Here is a 26,313-nt window from a genome sequence, read left to right on the forward strand (position 1 = left end):
GGAGCTGAGTGGCAGAGTCAAGAAGTTTGGTGAGCAGAGGCAATAGGAAATGACTGGGGTCAGAAACAGTCCAGATGAACACCAGAGACACTGACTATTGACTGCTACTGGCCTTTCTCCTGTCCTGTGTCATGTAGATTTTGAAATGGTTATATTTATATAAGGAGCAGGAGAGACCCTATGGGCCCAGAACTTTTTTTGGATGTTCTATTTTGGAATGTAAGATGTACAACATTATCATATTGTGTGTCTGATTGTTGAGCTTCTGTGATAATGCCTCACAAAGGTAATTATCTGTGCAATAAGCCAGTCAATGAGCAAGCAGTAATTCAGCTCCTGCTGTGTGGAGCATGGAGCACTGCCTGAACTCCCAGGAGTACCCACTGGAGGCCCCAGAAGCCATACTGGCTCCAGGGCCAGGTGCAGGAGAGGCTGACAGCAGAAGCACAACATTAAAGGACAGCGATGGGCTGCAAGGTGCTTGCAACACAAACGTACACGAGAGTATCCTGAATATAAGCCAAGTATAGTGCATCTTACAGGCATGGATCAGGGCTGTGGCCACTTTTTAAGGAGGGTTACTGTGGCTGCTCTGTATCCAGAATGGACAATAAGGAGGGAAGTTCTTTTGGGTAAATATGAAACAGGCATTTTAAGCACTTTTAAGAAATATCAAAAGAGTAATACATACATATAGTTTCAAAAAGTTCAGCAGTACAAAAAATTATGCAGTAAAAAATGTCTACTTCTCAACTTGAGATTCTCAGTTCCTTCCCAGAGGCAGTAACCAATGTTTTTTATATTTCCCTCCAGAACTTTTCTATGCCTATATAAGCATATATATACACATTTTTTCTAATCCAGCTGATAGCATATAATACACACTGTCTTGGACTTTGTTCTTCCCACTCCACAATGTATCTTAGAGCTTATTTCATATTAGCACATATTAGTCCTTGCTTTCTTTACAAGTGGCAGGGTTTGCCACTGCCTGGGTATAGTATCATGTATTTAACTGGACTCTCACTAAATGGGCATTTAGGTATTTCCTAACTTTTATTTTAAATAATACTACAGTGAACCTCATTTTACCTAGATTTTGTGCCCATGTGTGAGAATGTCTGATTCATTTTAGGAGCTGCTTAGAAGAAGGTGTAAATGATGATCAGTACAGGTCCTCCCCAACATCTGACCAGCCTTGGAAGAAGTTTGAGAAGGAAAAGCTATGAGTGTACAAGGAGATAAATAGAGCAAAGGCAGCTAAGCCCATAGGCTCCAGAGCCTGTGTCTGAACTATTAATGGACTTGGGAGGCCACGAGTGTGAGAAGAAAGAGGAAGGGTCCAATCCAGGCATCTCTGAAGTACTGAAGGAAATTCTGAAGTGCAGAGCCCCAGGCCCTACGTGGTCCAGCTGCCTCTTCAACCCTTAACCAGGAGAGAGGCAGCAGCTGCTTTTCCTTTCAGGTTAAATTTTCATAGGTAGGGATTTCAGGAGACTCAGGATTATTCTGTTGTGGTGGCAGCACTACCTGTGAGCCAAAAGAACACACAAGAATATGGTTAATGAAGCCTTGGAAGACTCCGGTTTCCTCAGCCTTGTGCTGGTGGGAGAAAGGCAGGCAAGGCCAGGCCATGACTGGTCACCCTACAGAAGGAGGGTCATGTGGACTGGCGTAGGGATTGAGCAATCAACCAAGCTGATAACAAGCATTTATGGCAAATCTCCTAATACAGATTCTCTGTAAGGACAAGACAAGACAGTTTTAGTGCAGCAAATCCAAGGGGTACCAAAATGACAGTAAAAGGCCTTGCCCCCAAGAAGCTACTGTTGAATGATCCCAACCTCTGCTCTAGTTGGAGAAACAAAACAGACATTTATATGGAGATAATTTAGATGGTGGAGGTTAAGTTCCAAAGTCATGGTCTAGACCATTAGACCTTCATGTTCCAAGAGTTCTTAGTATGCCCTGTCTGAGAGGGTTCAGGGTGGGCTCTAAACAGCAGATGAGATCTGAGCTGATACAGAGAGGAGGGGGAGTGAGGTACCAGCAACAGCCTGGGGATAGCATGAACATTCTTTGTGCAGAGATGTGTGTCAGAAAATAATAACTAAAGTAGATTTGAGAATTTCCAGGTCAACTGGGCGATAATGGCCTTCAGAGATCCAGAACCAGAATTCTGGTCCTGAAAATTCTGAAGACAAGGGATAGAGCTTGGCTGAGGAAATGCATTGATTTCCACTTATACCGTGGGTGAGGGTGGCTTTAGGGATCTTAAGTCCCCAGGATAGTGTGGCCACCTTGCAGGACTGACCAGACATGTGGCGATTCATGGTCGTTCTGAAACTCAGAGCAGGGATTGATGTCTATGGCTTTAAGTCTGGCCAGCATTGACCCAAACACAAAGGGCCAGGCCAGAATGGAAAGAGCTCTGGGAATGTAGTGAACAGCACGGTTTCAGCCTCAAGTCCAAAGGCGAAGTCCCTAGCTGGCTAAACATTAGACTGCAATCTAGAAGTCAGGACGAGGCAGGTGATGGTTGAACTGAACAGCACATCTGAACACGTGTTTACCAAGCAAATTCTATCCATCGTTTAAGATCCAACCCAAGTTCCTTTTTCATAAAGTCTTTCCTCTCTACCTCAGTGCAGTGATATCTCCCACTTCCAATGTCTGAAAAACCCTTGGGAACTGTGCACATAGTTTATTTATTTATTTTTTTTATTATTTTTTTTTGAGACAGAGTCTCACTCTGTTGTTCAGGCTAGAGTGCCGTGGTGTCAGCCTCGCTCACAGCAACCTCAAACTCCTGGGCTCAAGCAATCCTCCTGCCTCAGCCTCCCGAGTAGCTGGGACTACAGGCACGTGCCACCATGCCCGGCTAACTTTTTCTATATATATTTTTAGCTGTCCATATAATTTTTTTCTATTTTTAGTAGAGATGGGGTCTCACTCTTGCTCAGGCTGGTCTTGAACTCCTGACCTCAAATGATCCGCCTGCCTCAGCCTCCCAGAGTGCTAGAATTATAGGCGTGAGCCACCGCGACCAGCCTGTGCACATAGTTTATTAAGTAGTCAAGTACAGTTGACCCTTGAACATGTATTTGAACTGCATGGGTCCACTTATACGTGGATTTCTTTCAATAAAAGTTATACCAAGTGAGCCTGCCTCTCCTGCCTCCCCTTCTACCTCCTCTACCTCTTCTGCCTCTGCCACCCCTGAGACAGCGAGAACAACCCTTCCTCTTCCTCCTCCTCCTCCTCAGCCTACTCAGTGTGAAGATGAGGATGAGGACCTTTAGGATGATCAACTTTCCCTTAATGAATAGTAACTATATTTTCTCTTCCTTATGATCTTCTTAATTAATTTTCTTTTTTAAAGCTTACTTTGTATAAAAATATAGTATATAATATGTATAACATACAAAATACGTGTTACTTGGCTTCTGGTCAACAGTAGGCTATTATAGTAAAATTTGGGGGGAGTTAAAGTTATACCCAAGTTTTGACTGCGTGGAGGGTCAGCTCCCCACCCCCCTGCATTATTCAAGGGTCAACTGTAGTGTTTTCTCTCCCCTTCCAGGTGACTAAATCAGTTCTACCTTTCCTCCACCAAAACATAGATAAGTTCTCAAGGTAAGGATTTGTGCCTAAACATATCTGAATCCCCACAGCACTCAACTTAGCTCTGGGCAAAAAAAGGTACTCAATAAATAGCTACTGATGGATTCATAAATCACAGAGAAGTAGCACAATTGAAAAACCTTTATAGTTTTTTTTTTAAAAGAATCTTTTTTAAATGTGTTCAGAAAAGGGAGGGAATTTGGAGTGGAGATTTGAATGCAAGAGTGTGAACGAACCCAATGTTTTCAGGATAGAGAAAATGGAGTGGACAGCCAGATTCAGATCAAGGTTAATTGTTTAGGATTATTTGGGATTAATTTAAAACTATTTGTGGTTCGTAATACTGAAGCTTCCAACTACTATCTGTGTGACCTTAGGCAAAATTAACTTCTCTGAATTTCAGCTTCCTCAGCTATAAAATGTGGATGACAACACATTTCTAGAGATGTCACAAGGATCAGAGGAGAATATATTTGTCAATGTTTGTAAACTGTAAAACTTTACATAAGAGTTGTCATTATTACCATTATTATTATTTAATGGTAAATGATACACTGAGGGCTTCTTTTAATACTGTAATAAGACCAATGTATTATAGTTAACAGCATATTTTTCAAAGATTCTTGACATTAGATTGTTGGCTAATTTTGAATTGTTTTGGGAAATTGCCATTTTGGTAGATTAGGATTAGGGAAAGATTTAGAAACATAGATAGATCATACATTGTTTGAGTTTATAGCATCTCATTTGGTCAATGTTAAGAATAATCAACATAAGATATTAAATCAGTTAGAAATATTCGGATATCATTAAATCAATTAGAAATGTTCACACAGATGTAAATCAGGAATATTTGTTTAAGCATCTGTTGACCATGAAGTGTGTCTGGGGGATGTATAGTGGGTAGAATTTAAGTTCCTCAGTCTTGGGAATCTAGGATTTTAGTTGAAATGGTCTGGGGAATAGTTCCTAATTTTATGGGCTTGGGATACAGAGAAAATTGTCCTCACCGTCTGAGATTTCTGCACAGAGCTGTAGATTGTGACTGAGTTGTCTTTCTTCTGAGGAACCGGGGTCTGTCCCTGTAACAGACCAATATCAGACTACCCTTAGTCACCAGATGAGAGCTTTCCAGCATTTCCCCTCATTCCTGGAGGAGAGACCACCCCAGGGTCCAGTCTCACATAGAAGGTGGGAGCTGCCTTAGTGTAGTGGGGACAGTGGCTCTGGTTCCCCAACACCTCCCTTATTCATGGCCCAAGAACAGGAGCTGAGGGACAAGTTCCTCCATTCCACAGGACCCCAAGAGTTGGTAAACATGAATAGAGCCATGAGTCCCTGCCCATATGCCCTTGGTCCTGTCCCCAGCCTCTGCTCCCCTGTTTGGAGGAACTTGTCAACCAGGATATTGGATGGTCTTAAAAGTGGGAGGCAGAGGAAGGTGGATAGATCAGACGGGCTCACCTGTGAATTGAAGAACACTTGCATATACACTGTGTTCCCTTCGACCACAGGCTCAGCTACTGTGTCATCTGGAGCAACGAGATCATACTCTGCTTGGCCCTCAGAGGCTGAGTCATGTCCAGTGCCCTCCTGAGTGACCAGGTTACTCAGCTTGTCTCTTCCATTGACAGGCTTGTGCTTCTCGGGACTTTCCTCATCCTCCTCAGTTGTGATGCTGCTGTCAGAGCTGCTGTCTGAGGTGGGCCTAGGCTGTTGCCTGGCAGGCGTATGGGGAGAGTCCAGCTTCTCATACCCATGGGAGAGCATGGAGTATACCGTGTGGCCAGCCGTGGGTTCTGGAACACATGGTGCAGGGCTGGTAAAAGTGCCAACCCCACCTCTCTCTTGTTTTGCCGCAAGGACCCCACCTGCTCTGACTCCCACCTCAGGTGAGGCCTCAAGAACTGAAAGAGATATATTTTTTTTATGTCTTCCTTCAGGGGCTTCCATTTCACTCTCCCTTCCTCCTTCCTTTCGAGCACTCATTTGTTCATTTATTTGATAAACATTCATCAAGTATGACATGTGATAGACTCAGCAATGCTCAGTGAGCAGCACTGGCCCCAGGACATAGCCCACGCCAAGCACCATAACAGGTACTCTGGGGAGACACCAAGGAAAACTAGACCTGGTCACAGAGGAGGGTACTGTCTAGCGGGCGGTGTCGGATCCGTATATAAATCGGTTAATGTAAGGCCACTTTGAGAAGTGTCGTAGGGAAAGTATGAGGAAAGTACAGGGGTGAGAGGAGACGGCCTCCGGGTAGGAAAGCAGGGAAGAAGTGAAGGTGGCAGAATTGAAGTGGGCCTTGAAAAGGGTCAGGATTTTGATAAGTGAAAGGGGAATTTTTGGTGGAGGAAGCAGCATGATTAAAGGCAAGTGTGGAACTTGGAGTGTCCTCCCTTTTAGGAAAGGATGATATTGAAAACATCTAACAACTGCAATGGCTGGGGCATCCTAACGGGCACCTGCTGTGAGCAATGGTGTGTCACGCTGAGTGGCTGTCAACCCTGCCTTTGGGAGTATATCAATTAGCCTATTTGACCTGACTGTAGAATAAAAACGGCTCACATCTACTAAATGCCCGTTATGTATCAGGCATTGTTCTAATTGCTTTTCATGAATACACTTACTTAATCTGCATAAAATTCTGTAATCCTAGCACTTTGGGAGGCCAAGGTAGAAGTATAGCTTGAGGCTGGGAGTTTGAGACCAGCCTGGGCAATATAGCAAGACCTTGCCTCTACAAAAAGCAAAAAAATTAGCTGAGAGTGGTGATGTGTGCTGGTAGTTCTAGCTACTTGAGAGGCTGAAGTGGGAGGATCACTTAAGCCCAGGAATTCAAGTGTACGGTGAGCTGTTATCACACCACTGCACTCTGTGTGACAGAGCAAGACCCTGTCTCTAAAACAAAAAAAGAAAAATCTGCATAAAACCCTGTGAAGCATAGACAGTAACTATCCTTATTCATTTTTTGCAGATGAAACTGAAGCACATAAAGGTTAAGTATTTGCCCAAGTAAGTGGTAGGGCCAGGGGCCAGGATTTGCAGATAGCCTGGTCCCTGATGTTCTTAACCACTACTCAATACTGCCCCGCCCAGGTTTGTGTAGGAAAAAAGTAGATAAAGAGGGTCTGGCGCAATACTAAGCAGAAATAGTAATGCCACCTACTGAGTAAGCACTGTGGGCATTACTCCACTTGGTCCTCACAGCAACTCTGAGAGGTAGGTACCCTCATTTTGCAAGGTAAGGAAACTAAGGCTTAGAGACTGAACTGCCCAAGATCGTACCACTAACAAGGAGAGGAGCTGGGGTTTGAACACAGAATTGTCCTACCTGAGAACCCACACAACTGACCACGAGGTTATATTGGCTTTTGAACAACAGACAAAGGCCACAGGGTACCACTGAGGGTTTTTAGAGAATTCAGAGTTAAGCTTTGCAGATTGGTGAGCAGAAAGGATAGAAAGGAGAAACTTGAGAGGGAATGGCCAGTTAGGAAACTATTTTATTATTTTAGGGAAGAAGTGACAAGGAGTGAGAAGGACTGGTCAAATAAATAAATTAAATAAATCTGCAGAATGGAATAAATGGAAGTCAGTTTTAATCCACATATACTAATATTGCTGGGTTATACTGTTAAGCTAAAAAAGCAAGGTTAAGAAAAGTGATATAGATTGCTCCCATATGTGAAATTAAAGGAACATCCTTCCACATATACAAATATATATGAGGCCTGTAATGCATTAAAAGTCTCTGAAAGGATTTAGATGTATATAAATCTTAGCAATGGTTGTCTCTGGGAGTGGGGGCAACTTGGCATCTAGAGATTGGAATTTGGAAAGAGAGTTACTTTTAACTGTCTACCATGTGAATATATGACTTTTCAATAAAAAAAGATTCAATTAAACAACAGATTGGTGACAGCATGAACTAAGGCAGGGGCAGTGGGTCTAGAGATTAAAGAATCAGGGTTAGGGCTGGAGAAGAGGTGCTGGGGAGGTAGGAGGGACAGGGAAGATGACAGTGTCCCCAACACCTCTTTACTCTTCCTCCTCTGCCCAGCGCCCAGGGAAGGAGGGCTCAGGCTGGGGGAGACAGGAGTTCTATTCTGCCAGTGGTGAGGAGGGAGCCCAGGAGAAGGCCCATAATTCAGCTTCATTCTATTCCTTGCCCTTTTTCTCTTGGTTATACTTTCCCACCAGAAAAACCTGTATTGTTAAGTGACTTGGGCCCCTGGCCCTAACTCTGATTCCATCTCCATAGAGGGTCCCCTCCATGAGAGGTGACATAAAGTTGATTTTTTTTTTTTGAGACAGAGTCTCACTCTGTTGCCCAGGCTAGAGTGCCATGGCATCAGCCTCGCTCACAGCAACCTCAAACTCCTGGGCTCAAGCGATCCTCCTGCCTCAGCCTCCCGAGTAGCTGGGACTACAGGCATGCGCCACCATGCCTGGCTAATTTTTTCTGTATGTATTTTCAGTTGTCCATATAATTTCTTTCTATTTTTAGTAGAGACGGGGTCTCGCTCTTGCTCAGGCTGGTCTTGAACTCCTGATCTCGAGCTATCCACCCGCCTCGGCCTCCCAGAGTGCTAGGATTACAGGCGTGAGCCACCGCGCCCAGCCCTAAAGTTGATTTTTAAAGGAGAGTTTGGTTCCTACAGGCAGAATCTGGGGATTTCTTAGCATTCTAGACCTCCAGAGTTCAAGGTGGTCCACTGGGATGGGACTGGGGGAGTAAGAGCAGGCATCTGAGCTCTCCACCCCAACAGCCGTCAGAACAGTGCCACTTTTATTTTTACACAATCTCATGGGGTTTAATTTTCATTAGTTTTTACTTTTGCTTCTGCTACAGATTTGCTATTCTAACTGCCTTTGTTTTTCTATTCTCAGAATGGAGTATATAACTCCATCCTCATTGTAGGACACATTCGCATGGTGACAGTCAATGCCCAAGGAACCCTAGAGACCCTGGAGGACAGATGGTCTCTCCTAGGTCTGGTGACCATCTCTAAGGGGTCCATCTTGGTTGTGGCTTTTGTTCCCTAACCACCTTCATGTAGCACATTGCTTCTCAAATTTTAATCGGCATATGAATCACCTATAGATCTTGTTAAAATGCAGACTTGGATTCAGTATTCTGGGGGTGTGCCCAAGATTCTGCATTTCTGACCAGCTCCTGGGTGTGTTCATGCTGTTGGTTGGTAGGCCACACTTTGAGTAGCTGGGCTTTGGAGTTTCCACATGGACCAGGGACCTCATAGCCTGTCACTGGTGATATTACCTGGGGTGACAGCTGGGGCCTCAACTGGGCTGGAACCGAAGGCTGGGGCCGAACCTGAGGAGCCAAGTTGGAAAAGGATTATGAAGAGGGCTATGAGGGGGAGGTGTCATTGATTCTATGAGAGTGAAGGGAGAAGGAGAGAGACTTCCAGAGACACAGGCAGGGAAAAGGCTTTAGGGAGGAGGGTGAACCCTGATGTGTGTACAGGCCCATAGGAAGGGGGACCCAGAGTCTAGGGTTACCCTCAGCTGTGGTGAAGGCTCTGGAGCTTCCTGCCACCCCCCTGGAAGGAAGGGCACTAACTCTTCTGTCGTAGCTACTAATCAGAGTAGTTTGCCTGCTCACAGTGATTCTTCCAGGGGTCCTAGGTGTTCTGGCCATTATGCTCTTTTTTGGGAACTACTCCATTTCCACTCCTATACTGAGATTCTAAAGGAAGCCTCCAATGATAATAGCTCTTCCCTTTGGTTATAGTGATTGGTCCAAGTAGTGAACACAGGACCTCAGCCTGGGCCAATTAGAGATATTTCTTACATTCTTCAAATAGAAGTTGGAGGCAAACATATATTTTCCCTTTCTGGTGTCAGAACTATTAGTATGTGTGAGTCTGGAGCTACCAGTTAGTTGCTGTGTTGTGGTACACCTCTCTCCCCCACCTCCACCCCTGCCACTCTGCTGGTTGCAGTAAGAGAGTTAACCTGGCTCAAAGAAAAAAGTAGAGATGAGAGATGGAGAGCTCTGCTGATTTTTGAGTGTCTGGTGACATCTGTCTATTAGGCCAGCTCTATCTGTGCCTTCCCCACAGGTTGATTATACATGTCACAAAATAATACATCACTCTCCCTGCCCCCTTCCTACATCCCCCCTTTTTTTGGGTCTAGGCTAGTTTGAGTTGGGTTTCAATTATTTGGAACTACAGAGTCCCAACTAACACCCCTCCCATCACCCTGAGAAAAAATGAGGTTTTGGGAGAGAAGGGTAGCAAGGGGTTACGTGAGGACAGAGAAGCTTTCAGAGGTCCCAGGGGAATGGCCTAGAGTTGGTAGATGCCATCGATCTCAGAAACCCACGTTGTCTTTTGTGCCTCCAAATGCGCCAGCAGAAGATCACAGAGCACAGAAGGAAAACCATCGGGATAAGCACGATCCACGACTTCAGATGAATCTCGGGCCCTTTGAGGAGGAAATAAGTGATATTAATACAAATATTGACAAGAGGAATTGGAGCAAAAGCTGGACAGAACATGTCGGCCATCCTACCTGGCCCTTAAAATCCTGTGATATTGCAAAACATATTTCTTTTCATTCATTGATTCTACAACCATTTTTTAAGCAAATGTTGTTTTAGGTAAGAGGTTATAGCAGCACATAAGGCAGACACAGTCCCGGGGTAGAAAGGTTCATGGCTTGCCCAGTATCACAGAGTTTTAAGATTTGAATGCTAACTGTCTGACCCTAAAGCACACTTAACCACCACACTACACTGTCCCTTTCTGTAAATGATATGAGGGCAGTCCTGGCTCAGACAGAGAGAGTCCAGACTGCTACTGAGCTGGGCTCTGGATCTGTCTGCCAAAACCAACATGTTCCAGCATGGTGAGATCCTGGGCAGACCTTACCTTTTCTGCTTCCCTCTAGGGACAAAAAGAGGATAGAGCTCAGTGTTCTAATCCCGCTTTTACTGTGTGGCCTTGGGCAAGTCCCTCATCCTTTCTGAGTCTCAGATTCTTTAGCTATATAATGGGGAATAATAAGAATATCTGCTTTGTAGGATTGTTGTGATAACCAATTGCACAAAAATGCACAAAGGCCTGGAATAGTGCCTGGCATTTTTTAAATATTTAGTAAGAGCCACTAGGGCTTCCTATCCAGTTCCCACTCACACAGCCCTGGTTCCATATCCCTTCCCATATCAACTTCCCATCACCTTTTCTTCACAAACTTCCAACTCTGTGCTGTCCAGTGTGGTAGCCACAAGCTGTGCATGAGCCTTGAAATGTGGCTAGTGTGACCAAGAAACTTAATTGCTTATTTTATTTAATTTTAAATAGTTTAAAGTTAAATTTTAAAATGGCTACTCAAGTCCTTCCTGAAAAACTATGCCAGGAACAACCTGAGTATGCAAATCTCTTTTTTCAACTGTAAATTTTATAAAATCTAACTACAGATCAAGTACTTCCAGTGAAAATTTAGCATCTGACTCGAGATGTGCTGTACATACAAAATACATACTGGCTCTCAAAGACTTAATACAAAATAAAATGTAAACTGCCTCATGAATAATTTTTTGTACTTGAATGCACATTGAAATGATGATATTTTGGATATATTGGGTTAAATAAAATATACTATTTAAAATAATTTTACTTTTTTTGCATTTTCTAATGTGGCTATTAAAACATTAAAATTATTTATGTGGCTTCTATGACATTTCTGTTGAAACGTGCCACTCTAAAAGGACTCTCACCCACACCCCTTTGTTGTACTTCGTAAAGAACCCCTCAGAATGCAAGGCCCTGCTGCCTGAGCCCACAGAACTGGAGAGCAACCTGGACAGAGGTTCTCAGAAAGAAACTGGATGGAGCTGCTGCTGACAGGGTTGCTGGCCGTGCACGTGAAGTTGGGGTGATTTTCACCACTTCTCCAGGAGATGTTGAGCCGTGATCCCCCTTGGGACACAAGAGCTCCCTTTGGCAGGGGGGCCCATGTGTACGTCATGTTGTTTCCACCGTCCTCCACTGAGCAGGTCAGAGTGATCCTGCAGGTGCCATCCTTGGTGTGCCCGAGGCTCCAGGTGACTTTTGGCTTGGCCAGCCTCCCTGCGTGAGGAGAAGGGCAGAGACAATGCACAGTCAGGCCTGTTCGGGGGACAGTCACATGGTCTCCACTCACTGAAAACGTATTCATGAAAGTGTGTGTTGACACTGCTGGAAAAGTGCCTTCAGGAGTCACAGGCCTTTTGGAGCACACCTGGCCTCTTCCTCACTGCCTGTGAAGTCTCAGACACACCACTAACCTCTGTGGGCCGTGATACTCAGGTGTGACAAAACCATCTCATTCCACATGTGTACTTACAGCTGCGAAAAGCAAGAAAACCAATCAACACAAACGAGCACAAAGCTTCTGTGTTCTGAAGACCCTTCAAGGCTTACATCTGAGGCTCCGTCATCTGATTTGTTTACTTACACAGGGTAGGGATGTAGAGAGGTGAGCGCAGCACTTGACACAGAGTCGCTGCTCAATAAATGTTGGCAATTTTAAAAGAAACCATAAGACCAGCTCTATTTGTTCCTAGTTTATTATTACTTTTACTTAACCTTCTTGTGGGTTCTTTTATATTTGAGTCACTGTATCACTTGGCTGACTTGCTACATATTTTAACAGGGCCATGGATGATGATTCTTTTCGCAGGTACCTAGACACCAACAAACTCAGGCAGTGGGTATGCGACCATGTCTGAATGGTGTGGGTGGAAGAGCTGGCAAACTTAAACCATGCAAATTGTCACGCCAAGCTCCCATAGGCCCAGGGCTGAGGAGGTGAGTGTGAGTTCTGTCTCTGACACTCAGGGGAGCTGGGTGGCCCACCCTCTCAGAGGCCACGGTGTCTTTGGACACCAAGGGCTTCTCCTCAGTCTTCTCTGATTCCACCCCAGCCAGATCTGCCCTTATTTAAAATGATAATGGTCTATAAAAATGCAGGTTGGAGAGTTCCTGCTCTTTCTGAGAATCAGTGCAGGAGGACAGAGGTAAGTACCAAAAGTTGGCTGATTGAGGCCTAACTGGCAGCCTAGAGCAAGGCGAACTTTGGCAGGTAGATTTTGCCCAGGTGCTGATTGTAATTTTTCCTCCTGGTGAGACTGGTGTGAACTGAATAGCTGTCCTAGAGGCATTCGGTAGGAGGCAGGCCTGAGAGAAGAGGGAGGTGGGAAGGCAGCAGATGAGAAACCTTTCAGGGAAGGACTCTAATGACAGACACTCTGCCCAGAGACTCACGGTAGATGAGCAGGGTGACATGTGTCATGCTGGTGCCCCTGGAAGCCTTTGAGCACACGTAGGCATGGTAGGGGCCGGCATCCTCCATCTTCAGTGGGTCTATCTTCAGGGAGTGGTCCCGGCCAGAGACCCACACCCTGCTCTTGAAAGGATCCCTGGATTTAATGAGCGGATCTGCTGTTGCTGCTTCTTCCTGCCCTTTGTTGATAGTAGACGTGTTGAACATCCAGACAACATTGTCTATGTCCTGACGGGCCGGGAGTGCCAGTGGCAAGGTGATGGGTTCTCCCAGGATCCCCAGCACTGTCTCCCCAATTGCTCCTCTTTTGGAGGCTCCTGGACCTGCAGTCAGAGATGAGACATTGCAGCTTCAGCCACTGTCCCCTGCTCCCTTGGCCCTCAGCCAGCCTGAAGGGGACTGGAGCCCCTCCTCCCCTTCCCCTTCCTCCAGCCTCTTCCCCTGAGGAGGGGTCCCTGCTGCTTCCCCAGGACCACCTATTCCACCTGGCTCTGCCCACTGCATATCTGGACTGTCCTGCCTTTTCTGCCCTCCTGAAGGGACCGCAGGGGACACCTCCAGGCAAGCTAAGATCAATCTGGACTGCTTCATGAATACTTTCTTCTCCTCCTTTGCTCCACCCTTAGAGTTTCACAGCACTCTGGGCAGTCCTAAGTCCTGCCAGCCCCTCTCAGACCCCTGTGGGTAGAGAACAAGTGGTCTTTGGGCTTGTCCTCTTGCTTCCCCACCCACTCTTTGTCCTACCAGAACCCTGGGGTTTGGATCCCACAGCTGCCAGTTTCTGTAATCCTCTAGAGGGCCTAACTGGAGCCAGTTACCTGTGCAGAACTGCTGGGCACGGACAGGGCGGGACCTGCTCACGCTGACTGGGTTTCGCACTGTGCAGGTATATGGCGGGTTTCGGTGACAGGGCATTCGGAAGATGGTGAGAATGGAGCCGTCATTGGACTCAGAAGCATGGGGGTCCCTTGGGGTCCAGCTGTACAAAATACCTGTCCCTGTACCCTTCACGGAGCACCTCAGGGTAATGTTACAGGAGGAGTTCTCAGACACCTTTGCAGACTTCACGGTGACTTGGGGCTCCTGCAGCTGTTCTGCAGGGACAATATAGCATTGGGAAGACACTCAGATCCCTTTGCCAGGAGGAAGAGGCTGAGAGAAAAAGGTAGTGATGACAGAGGAGCTGGGAGCAGGGGGGAGAGGCCAGCATTCCCTGTCTCAGGGAAGTTTTTTTCTGTAGGCCAGCTTGACTGTCTCTCCTCTGTGCTTCCATACTTCCTCTACAGGAGTTATCACCATGACTCAACATGACAATAGTCTGATGACTTCTCTCTCCCTGACCAATACGTGAACTTCTCAAGGACAGGGCTGATGCCTGTGTCTGGACATCTAACACCCAGCTTGGCCCATGAAAAACACTCATGAATGTTCAATGAATAAGTGGATGAACATAAGCCCAGCCCCAAACACTAGAGAGCAGGGAGCTCTGCCTCTAGAATTTGAGTTGCCCTTGCTTTTTCATCTGAATTTAGCACGCATTGTGTTTCCACATCTTATTCTTGGTCTTCTTCTTTCCTTTGGCTCCATTTCCTCTGTTCATTTTGTGTGTGTGTGAGTGTGTGTTCAATTAATTTCTATTTCTTTTTTTTTAATGGGTAATACATGCACAAAATTGAAAAGATACAAAAGGGTACATAATGAAAAAAGTAAATTTTCTTGACCTATTTTCTTTCCCCAACAGTTACAGTTCCTGGAGGCAATTACCGTTATGAATTTCTTGTTGATCTTTCCAGAGATATTCTAGGTATATCCAGATATATAATAGCATACTGTCTTTGACCTTTTAAAAATTTAACAATATATCTTGGAAATCATTTTATATCAATACATATTGAGTTGATTCATTCTAATTCTATTAGCCATATAGAATTTCATTTCCTTAATATATACAGAGTACCCTACAAATCAAAAAGGTCAAACTACCTGATAGAAAAATGGTGTTATGGGCTGAACTGTATCTCTGTGAAATCCTAACCTCTAGTACTTCACAATGTGACTGTATTTGGAGATAGGACTATATTTGGAGACAGATAATTAAGCTAAAACAAGGTCATTAGGATGGGCCTGAATCCAATATGACTTGTATCCTCATAAGAAGGGCAGATTAGAGCACAGACAACATGGACAGAGGAACAATCACATGAGGACAAAGAGAGAAGGTGGCCATCTGCAAGCCAAGGAGAGAGACATCGGAAGTAAGTAACTAACTCTTTTTACAGCCAAAGAAATCATACAGAGACTACACTATTGCATGTGCCCAGAGTCAAAGCCAAAGTGCCCTACCCAGCCAAGACCATGGATACATCTTCAGAAAAAAGTCCTCCCTTATAAAAGTAGATTCAAAAATAGGAAGAAGTGACTGTTACACTAGATATCAACATGAGGACACTGGAAACGTGAAAAAGCAAGGAAATAAAATACCTGCAAAGGAACACAATAATTCTCCAGCAGTAGATCTTAATCAGAAAGAAAATTTCAAAATCCCAGATATATAATTAAAAACATTGATTTTAAAGAAGCTCAGTGATATACAAGAGAATTCTGAAAAACAATACAAAGAAATCAGAAAAACAATTCAGGGCATGACTGGGAAATTTACCAAAGAGACAGATATTTTTAAAAAGAAGAAATAGAAATTCTGGAATTGAAGAATTCATTCTAGGAAATACAAAATACATTTCATGACATTTGGGACAACATAAAGTGACTGAATATTTGAATTATCAGTATCCTCGAAGGTAAAGAGACAAAGAAAGGGTTAAAAAACATATTTAACAAAATAATAGATGAAAACCTCCCAGGCCTAGAAAGAGATTTAGACATCCAGATAGAGGAGGTTCAATGTAATGTAAAAGGATCTTCTCCACAGCACATTGTAGTCAGACTATCTAAAGTCAAAGATAAAGAGTGAATCCTAACAACAGTAGAGAAAATATGGCAAGAGAAAGAAATCAAAGGCATCCAAATTAGGAAGGAGGAAAATCAAATTGTCCCACTTTGTTGATGATGTGCTCTTATATCTAGAAAAACCTAAAAACTCCACCGAAAAACTCTTACATTTGATAAATGAATTCAGTAAAGTTGCAGGATACAAAATCAATGTACAAAAATTAGTAGCATTTCTATACACCAGAATGATATAGCTGAGAAAGAAATCAAGAAGGCAATCCTATTTACAATGTCTACGAAAAATTAAGATACCTAGGAATAAATTTAACCAATGGGGCAAAAGATCTCTTCAAGAAAAACTATAAAACACTGATGATAGAAATTGAAGATGACACAAACAAATGGAAAAACATCCCATGGTCATTGATTGGAAGAATCAATATCATTAAAATAACCCTCTTGCCCAAAGCAACCTACAGATTCAATGCAATCCCTATCAAAATACCAACATAATTCCTTATAGAATTAGAAAAAAACAATCCTAAAATTCTTATGGAACCAGAAAAGAGCCTGAATAGCCAAGGCCAATCCTGAGCAAAAAGAAGAAAGCTTGAATCATAACGTTACCTGACTTCAAAATATATTACAAGGTTATAGTAACCAAAACAGCATTGTATTGGTATAAAAATAGACACATAGACCAATGGAACAGAATAGAGAACCCAGAAATAAAGCCTCATATTTACAGCCAACTGTACTTCAACCATATTGACAAGAACTTACATTGGGGAAAGGATACTCTCTTCAATAAATGGTGCTGGGAAAATTGGATATACATAAGCAGAAGAATGAAACGACCTCTATCTCTCATCATATACAAAAGTCAACCGAAAATGAATCAAATGTGAAATCCAAAACTATAAAAATACTAAAAGAGAACCCAGGGCAAACTATCCTGGATATTAATATAGGCTAAGAATTTATATTTATAACTAAGGTTTCAAAAGCACAGGCAACAACAACAAAAAATAGCCAAATGGGACTTAATTAAATTTAAAGTTTCTGTATAGCAAAAGAAATAATCAACCAAGTGAAGAGATAACCTATTGAATGGGAGAAAATATTTGCAAACTACTTATCTTACAGAGGACTAATATTCAGAGTATACAAGAACCTCAAATAATTCAACACGAAAAAACTCAAATACTCCCATTAAAAAGTGGGCAAAGGACATCAATAAACATTTCACAAAACAGGACATACAAAATGGCCAAGAGATATATGAAAAAATGCTCAACATCACTAATCATTAGAGAAATACAAATCAAAACCACAATGAGATATTATCTTACCTCAGTTAGGATGGCTATTACTAATATTATTATTATTATTATTTTGAGACTGAGTCTCGCTCTGTTGCCTGGGCTAGAGTGCCATGGCATCAGCCTAGCTCACAGCAACCTCAGACTCCTGGGCTCAAGCGATCCTCCTGCCTCAGCCTCCTGAGTAGCTGGGACTACAGGCGTGCACCACCATGCCCGGCTAATTTTTCCTATATATATTTTTAGTTGTCCAGCTAATTTCTTTCTATTTTTAGTAGAGACAGGGTCTCGCTCTTGATCCAGCTGGTCTCGAACTCCTGAGCTCAAATGATTCGCCCGCCTCAGCCTCCCAGAGTGCTAGGATTACAGGTGTGAGCTACTGCGCCTGGCTGAGGATGGCTATTATTAATATTAAAAAGACAAAAACCTAGATTCATAAAGCAAACCCTACTTGATCTGAACCAAATGATAGATAACAATACTGTAATAGCTGGAGACTTTAACACCCCACTGACAGTACAGGACAGATCCTCTTAACAGAAAATAAGCAAAGACATAATGGACCTAAATAGAATGCTAGAACAAATGGGCATGGCTGACATCTATAGGACATTCTACCCAAAGTCCACAGAATATACATTCTTCTCATCAGCTCACGGGACATTCTCTAAGATTGACCATGTCCCAGGACATAAAGCATGTCTTAAAAAATTTAAAAAAATAGAAATTATACCATGCATCTTCTCAGATCACAGCGGAATAAAAGTAACAATGAACACAAACAGAAATCCTCATTCTTACTCAAAGTCATGGAAGCTAAATAACTTTCTCCTGAATAATTATTCTATAAAGGAAGAAATCAAGATGGAAATCAAAAGTTTCTTTGAATTAAATGACAATGGAGATAAAACTTATCAAAATCTATGGGACGCAGCTAAAGCAGTCCTGAGAGGAAAATTCATATCCATAAATGCCTATATCAAAAAAACAGAAAACATGCAAATAGACAACCTAACGAATAGACTCAAAGAGCTGGAGAAAGAAGAACAGAATGACCCCAAACCCAGCAGAAGGCGAGAAATTACTAAGATCAAATCAGAATTAAATGAAAAGGACAACAAAGAAACTATAAGGGAAATTAATAAAACAAAAAGTTGGTCCTTTGAAAAGATAAACAAAATAGACACACCTCTGGCTAGACTAACCAAGAGCACAAAACTAAAATCTCTAATAACCTCCATTAGGAACATGAAAGGAGAAATCACAACCGATGCTACAGAGATACGAGATATCATCTATGAACTCTACAAAAATCTTTATGCACACAAAAGGGAGAATGCAGAGGAAATGGACAAATTTTTAGAAACACATAGTCTTCCCAGGCTCAACCAGGAAGAAATAGAGTACCTGAACAGACCAATATCAAGAACTGAAATCGAAACAGCAATAAAAAAACCTTCCCAAAAAGAAAAGCCCTGGTCCAGCTGGGTTCACACCTGAATTTTACCATACATACAAAGAAGAACTGGTGCCCGTCCTACATAAACTATTCTCCAATATTGAGAAGGATGGAATTCTCCCCAACATGTTCTACCAAGCCAATATAACATTGATACCAAAACCAGGAAAGGACGCAACAAAAATAGAGAACTACAGACCAATTTCTCTCATGAATATAGATGCAAAAATTTTCAATAAAATACTAGCAAATCGAATCCAAGTACTTATCAAAAAAATAATCCACCACGACCAAGTGGGCTTCATCCCAGAGATGCAGGGGTGGTTCAACATACGTAAATCTATAAATGTAATTCACCACATAAATAGAAGCAAAAACAAAAACCATGTGATACTCTCATTAGATGCAGAAAAAGCATTTGACAAAATTCAACACCCTTTTATGATAAAAACGCTTAACAAAATAGGCATAGATGGAACCAACCTAAAAATGATACAAGCCATATATGACAAACCCACAGCCAACATCATTCTGAACGGGGAAAAATTGAAAGCACTCCCACTTAGAACTGGAACCAGACAGGGCTGCCCACTGTCCCCATTACTTTTCAACATAGTATTGGAAGTCCTTGCGAGAGCTATCAGGCAAGAGAGCAAAATCAAGGGAGTCCAAATAGGGAAGGAAGAGATCAAACTCTCACTTTTTGCTGATGATATGATGTTATATCTGGAAAACCCCCAGGATTCAACCATGAGACTCCTGGAATTGATTAACGAATATACCAAAGTCTCAGGCTACAAAATTAATATACACAAATCAGAGGCATTTATATTTGCCAATAACAGTCAATTGGAAAACCAAATTAAAGACTCATTACCCTTCCAAATAGCAACAAAGAAAATAAAATATCTAGGTATATACCTAACTAAAGAGGTAAAGGACCTCTATAAGGAAAACTATGAAACACTGAGAAAAGAAATAGCAGAACTTGCAAATAGATGGAAAAATATACCATGCTCATGGATCGGAAGAATCAACATTGTTAAAATGTCTATACTACCCAAAGTGATCTACAGATTCAATGCAATCCCTATTAAATTACCAACATCATTCTTCACAGACGTAGAGAAAATAATTATACACTTTGTATGGAATCAGAGAAGACCCCGTATAGCAAAAGCAATTTTAAGCAACAAAAACAAAATGGGAGGTATTAATTTGCCAGACCTCAAACTATACTACAAGGCCGTGGTTCTTAAAACAGCCTGGTACTGGCACAAGTGCAGGGACACAGACCAGTGGAACACAACAGAAAATCCAAATATAGAACCATCCTCATATAGTCACCTAATTTTTGACAAAGCAGGAAAGAATATACTCTGAGGACAAGAATCCCTATTCAATAAATGGTGCTGGGAAAATTGGTTAGCCACTTGTAGAAGACTGAAACAGGACCCACAGCTTTCACCTCTCACAAAAATCAAATCACGGTGGATAACAGACTTAAACCTTAGGCATGATACAATCAAAATTCTAGAAGAAAATGTTAGGAAAGACTCTTACAGATATTGGCCTAGGCAAAGAATTTATGAAAAAGACCCCCAAGGCAGTCACAGCAGCAGCAAAAATAAATGAATGGGACATGATTAAATTAAAAAAGCTTCTGGACAGCCAAAGAAACAGTCATGAGAATAAACAGACCACCTACAGAATGGGACAAAATTTTTGCATACTACACATCAGATAAAGGACTGATAACAAGAATCTATTTAGAACTCAGGAAAATCAGCAAGAAAAAATCAAACTAACCCTATCAAAAAGTGGGCAAATGACATGAATAGAAACTTCTCAAAAGAAGATATAAGAATGGCCAACAAACATATGAAAAAATGCTCAACATCCCTAATCATCAGAGAAATGCAAATCAAAACCACAATGAGATATCACTTAACCCCAGTGAGAATGGCCTTTATCAAAAAAACCCAAAACAACACATGTTGGCGTGGATGTGGAGAGACAGGAACACTCATACACTGCTGGTGGGACTGCAAACTAGTGCAACCCCTGTGGAAAGCATTATGGAGGTATCTTAAACAGATTCAAGTAGACCTGCCATTTGATCCAGCAATCCCATCATTGGGCATATACCCAAAGGAAAAAAGGTCATTCTGTAACAAAGACACATGTACCCGAATGTTTATAGCAGCACAATTGGAAACAACCCAAATGCCCATCAATACATGACTGGATTAGTAAGCTGTGGTATATGTATACCATGGAATATTACTCAGCTATAAGAAATAATGAAGATACGACATCTCTATGGTTCTCCTGGAGAGAGTTGGAACCCATTATATTAAGTGAAGTATCCCAAGAATGGAAAAACAAGCATCACATGTACTCACCAGAAAATTGGTTTCCCTGATCATCACCTAAATACACATCTGGGAACGACACCAATCGGATATCAGACTGAGGTGGGGGGTGGGGGGAGGGGACGGGTGTATGCCTACACAATGAGTGCATTGCACACCGTTTAGGGAATGGTAACCCTTGAAGGTGCTGACTTGGGAAGGGGGCTGGGGAAGGGAGGGATATATACCTACATGATGGGTGCAACGCGCACTATCTGAGGAACAGACACGCCTGGAGCTCTGACTTGGGGGGAAAGGCGGTACACGGGCAACGTATGTAAACTGCAATTCTGTATCCCCCATAACAATAAGATGAAAAAAAAAAAAAAAAGACAAAAACCAACAGATGTTGGTGAGGATGCAGAGAAAAGAAAGCTCTTACACACTGTTGGTGAGAATGTAAACTAGTAAAACCATTATGGAAAAAACTGTGGAGATTTCCCATAAAACTAAAAATAGAATTACCATTCAATCTAGCAATCCCACTACTGGGGATCTACCCAAAGGAAAAGAAAGCAATACATCAAAGGAATGCCTACACTCGTCTGTTCATTGCGGCTCTATTCACAATAGCAAAGATGTGGAGTCAACCTAAGTGTTCGTTAACAGATGAATGGAGAAAGAAAATGTGGTGTGTATACACAATGAAATACTATTCAACCATAAAAAGAATGAAATCATGTCCTTTGCAGCAACATAGATGGAATTCGAGGCCATTATCTTAAGTGCAATAAGCCAGGCACAAAAGATATATATTGTGTGTTCTCACTCATATGTGGGGGCTAAAAAATTTGATCACATGGAAGTAGAGAGTGGACAGATAGATAACAGACACTGGGAAGGGTGAGTGGTGGTGGGGAGGACGGAGAATGAAGAGAAGTGGGTTAAAGGATACAAACATATAGTAAGATAGGAGGAATAAATCCAATGTTTGATATCAGAGTAGGGTGACTACACTTAATGAAAATGTATTATATTTGGTTGATGGATATTCTAAATACCCTGCTTTGATCACCATGCATTATATACATGTAACAAAATTTCACGTGTACCTCATTTTGTACAAAAAAAAAAAAAAAAAAAAAGAAAGATCAAAACTCATACAAGCTCTCTGGAACTCACCATAGATGTGCAGGATGAATTCCTCCTTAGTGGTGACTTCAGAATTCTTTTGGTTTATCTGGGCTTTGTAAGTTCCTGCATCTTTCAGAGTCAAGTTGCTGATGTACAGGGAGTAACTCCAGCTGGTGTTTAGTCGACCATGGTAGCTTTTGTCCACTAAGATTATGTTTCCTTTGGGATATGCTATAATAAGGGTGTCTTTAGGACCATTCCAGGTGACATGCTCAATCTCTGTGTCTCCTGAGATGTTTAGGGAGAGAGTCATGGAATCCCCTAGGATTCCCGATACCACTGTTGGGGCTGAGTCCTTTCCAGAGGCTCTTAGTCCTGCAGAAAGAGAAGAGGGACTTGGAGGAGGAGGTAAACTCCTCAGGCTAGCCTTCACTCATCCATTCACTCAGTAAACATGCATTGGGCATAAATGCCAGATGCTGAGCAATGAAAGGAGGTTCCTTCCCTCCTTCTTCTTGGTCCATTGCCTAGTAAAGTAATTCATTCATTCATTCATTCACCAAACACTCTCCTCCATAAAAGTAGCTACAATAATCAGTAAAACAGACCTTCTAGGTTTCTGTTTGAACAGGGGAATTAGCCTTGTGACTTGGAGTAAATTTCTGAATTTTTCTGAGAATCAGTATACTTATCTAGAAGATTGGAATGCTCTCACCTGCACCATCCATCTTCAAGGGATATAGTAAGAATTAAATGAAAGCAGATTGCTACAAATTGTAAAGAGCCAGTGAAGTAAAAAGGAGCACGTTTTAAAAAATAAGATGAATAGATGGTTGGCTAGAGGAATGGATAGATGGATAGGTGAGTGATAAAGCAAGTAAGTAAAACATGAATGGTAGAACCTAGATGGTAGGCATATGAGTGTTTGCTGTAAAATGCTCCAATTCCTTTCCGAATGTTTGAGAATTTTCATAACAGTATTGGGAACAAAAGGAGCCTCTCCTAATTCTATCTGACCCTACCTTCCCCCTCATTGTCTAGAGCCTCTCAGGCTGACTTTGGCTTGGCCAGGTTTGGATTTGGGAATAATTGGAAACATTGATTCAGCTCCTGATTTCCACATCTTACACAAAACTCATAAACATTGTTACCAAGGCTTCCAGGAGGCTGTCATTTGGCCAAGGCAGCTAATTTTCTCCCTGGGACCCTGTGGGTGTCTGCTGGGTGACCCCAGCTTGGGTCCCCAGATTTTAGGGCTTCGGAGGCTTTGGAGAGTAGTCTGGAAGTTCTAGAACAAATAATATGGGTTCAGGACCCAGACTACTCCAGGAATTCTGGATGGGAAAATGAGTAGAAAATGTTAGAGAGAGAGAGAAAGAGAGAGAGGAGAGGCATAAGTATAGCCTGGAGAGGGGGAAGAAGGCTGAGATGAGCTCAGAAAACCCAGAGGTTACATAATGTATAGACACAGAGAGGAGAGACCCTGATCCGTTCAGGTCATGGGTGTTCTCTGCCCAGACCCATGTCAGCTGAGCATTTGGACCTTGCGGAAAGGCAGCTAGGGAGGACACAGAGATAGGGACCCTGGAAGGTTGATTCAGGTGGATTCTGTGGGCAGATTGAGAAAGTGGAAGCTGAGTTGATGTGAGGCTGGTTTGAGGTTGCCTAAAAGAGAACTCTTCCCATCTGGAAGACTGTTTATGATTGCTATGTGCATACTTGGCATTTTATGTAAATCACTTAATTCCCAAAATTAGCCTATAATGATCACCTTTTTACAGATGATGAGCTGAAATTTAGAGAGCTTAAGTCACTTGCCTTAGATTACAGGGTTAATCAGTGGCAGATTCTATGTACATGTTGCCCCTGGAGTACAGAGTCCAGGAGTACTGACCACCCTATTCTGGAAGCCCAGGAGATGCTGGGTCTTGGCTGGGTGCATACGACCTGTTTTGACTTCATATTTCCTCACATCAGAGAAAAACAAAGCCTTACGGACTGTCAGGGGAAGGAGCAGGATGTGGGCCCCATGGGTCAAATCCTGTTGCTGAGAACAGTGCTATGTAGCTTATAGTACAGTGACAGGTTCCCCAGTACCAGCCATCTTATTTCAAACTGCACCATTTGACAAAAAATAACAAAGGTTCAAAGATTGTAATAACTGAATTTGACTCACCCATCTCTGAATAGTTTCCAAAGAATTCACATTACAGTAATTATTATGGCAATCATAGCTCTACCAACTATGTGCCAAGCATTTTACACATATCATCTCTAATCTATAGAAGAGTCTTGCATGATACATCTTACTAACTGCATTCCACACCTGAGAAATAGAGACTCAGAGCTGGCACAGTGCATGGTGGTGTGCTCCTGTAGCCACAGCTATTCAGGAGGCTGTGAAGCAAGATGATCCCTTGAACCTAGGAGTTCAAGTCCAGCCTGGACAGCATAGTGAGACCCTATCTCAAAAAAATAAAAAAAATTTAGAAGGGTTAAAAAAATAAATAGATGCTCACACAGCTAATAAATGATGGAGCAAGGATTTAATTTCCAATGTTCCTGATACTAAACTGGGAGGGAGTCTTTTTGTTCCACTGCCTTCTATTAATATATTCCCATAACGACTCTGTGGGGACACAAAAGCATCATCCTTTTAGGCCAAAAGAGTGAGGTTTGAGGTCATCCCAGTCAGTGAAGTGGGAGATGCCTCTTTGCCCTGAACTGTTTCAAATTCATTGCATTGATCATTTGAGACTTGGATGATCTTGGATGCCGCTGATTTCAGGTTTATACAAACACAACCAAGTAACATCACAAGGGTTGGGTGTAAATGTAAACAGCCCTGCTGCTTTCCGTGTTTTTGTGGTGAGCAAGGATGAAACTGAAAGCGAAGGGAGGTCAGACTGGACCTCAGCCCTGAGGTCTAGGCTCCCTGTCCACCCATACCTGTGTCTTGAGGTTTTTCTAGAACTCCCCTCACATACCATCTCCAACCCTCACTGCTCTCAGGTCCCTAGAGCTACCTGCTCCATTCTCCGTTAGGCCTTGGGGAAAGTGGGATCACACAGGAACTGTCCTAGGAGGCTGAGATCCCCCTGGGGGACTGGGTTGGCTCTGCCTGCTGCACAGTGAGAGTCTGGGCCATACAGCTAAGAGATGTTTCCCAGAAACTAGCAGGAGTTGGGCCTGCTGGGAAGAACGCTAGGGAGAAAAGGACATTCAGATAGAGGCCACCTTGTGCAGGGGCACCTGACCACCTCGAGGTGCCCGGTGAAGCCTCAGCAGTGAAGCCAGGATATGTGACCGCCAGGGCAGGGTATGGAAAGAAGCTCCAACACTTCTCTCCCTTCCTAGGAAATTGCTAGGTGGCTTGCCATCAGGGGAATTTTCCTGGGTCTGTCTGTGGGTTTTGTTCACATTACACAGGGAACAAACTCTTTACGTATTTGCCATTCTTAGCAGGAAAATGCGAGGGTAAGAGGAAAGTAGCCTGAGACCAGAGTTATTTGAGACTGTCTAGGATGTCATCTGCTCATGGTGCATGAATATGCACACACACACACACACACACACACACACGGAGCTCAGAATAAAGTTGAACCTGCACAGTAATTACCGCAAGAGAGGAGTTTCCTGATTTTACCAACAGGAATCTCCCTGGCAGGCAATGCGACCAGCCTCAGATGAACACGAGTAAGTGAGCAGTGGCCATAATGTGGACTTACCCATGAGCAGAAAGAGGAGAGAGGTCCAGAGAACGGAAGAGAAAATTTGAGGCTGACTCTTCTGTGGCTTATTGGAGAAAGGCCCTAGAGCCCAGTCATCTGTGTGACTCTTTGGACCCGCCATGATGGTCTATTTTTAAATCTCACGCTGCAGGAGGATGCATTTACCACAGCTTCCGTGTCTGCATGTGTATGTGTTCCAGAGAGTCTTGTGTCTACTCAGCACCACAGACTCCTCCCACCTGCTCAGGCTGCAGGAGAGGTCCTAAGTCTATCTAGGGCCTTCATTTGCAAGCTATGTTGAGCAACACTTGCTTTAGCATCAAGGGACTTGGGTTCTAAACTTGGCCCCTAAAGACGACTGCTAAAGATCTTTACCCCCTGGCATTCGTGCCCTTGTGTAATCACCTCTTCTTGAGTGTGGGCTGGATTTAGGGACT

General features: G+C 42.9%; 1 protein-coding gene across 3 annotated transcripts; it reads right to left on the reverse strand.

Annotated features, from left to right (window-relative positions):
* Positions 1-1,461: 1,461 nt before the first annotated feature.
* Positions 1,462-25,997, reverse strand: LY9 (lymphocyte antigen 9). 3 transcript variants are annotated; one of them, XM_069478475.1, is made up of 10 exons: positions 25,874-25,997; positions 22,194-22,520; positions 13,746-14,021; positions 12,909-13,250; positions 11,463-11,732; positions 9,985-10,086; positions 8,917-8,968; positions 5,089-5,383; positions 4,635-4,706; positions 1,462-1,530 (listed from the first exon to the last, which is right to left on the reverse strand). In XM_069478475.1, the coding sequence occupies exons 1-10, from the start codon at positions 25,995-25,997 to the stop codon at positions 1,462-1,464; spliced, it is 1,929 nt and encodes a 642-aa protein (XP_069334576.1). The 3 variants fall into 3 exon arrangements, with proteins under 3 accessions (XP_069334576.1, XP_069334575.1, XP_069334577.1); XM_069478474.1 differs by having other exon boundaries at positions 5,089-5,423; positions 8,915-8,968; XM_069478476.1 differs by lacking the exon at positions 11,463-11,732 and having other exon boundaries at positions 5,089-5,423; positions 8,915-8,968.
* Positions 25,998-26,313: the final 316 nt, after the last annotated feature.

This window comes from Eulemur rufifrons, chromosome 8, assembly GCF_041146395.1.
Source record: "Eulemur rufifrons isolate Redbay chromosome 8, OSU_ERuf_1, whole genome shotgun sequence".
In the NCBI taxonomy this organism is placed as follows: Eukaryota; Metazoa; Chordata; class Mammalia; order Primates; family Lemuridae; genus Eulemur; species Eulemur rufifrons.

Bases quoted from the DNA above. Each gene is read 5' to 3' on its own strand.
- LY9 (XM_069478474.1), bottom strand. From the start codon at position 25,997: ATGGCGGGTCCAAAGAGTCACACAGATGACTGGGCTCTAGGGCCTTTC. The intron at 10,087-11,462 runs GTTGCTCTCCAG...TCCTCCTCAAAG, and splicing joins TTCTGAGAACCTCTGTCCAG to GGCCCGAGATTCATCTGAAG. The intron at 4,707-5,088 runs GTGAGCCCGTCT...GGTCTGTTACAG, and splicing joins AAGTGTTCTTCAATTCACAG to GGACAGACCCCGGTTCCTCA.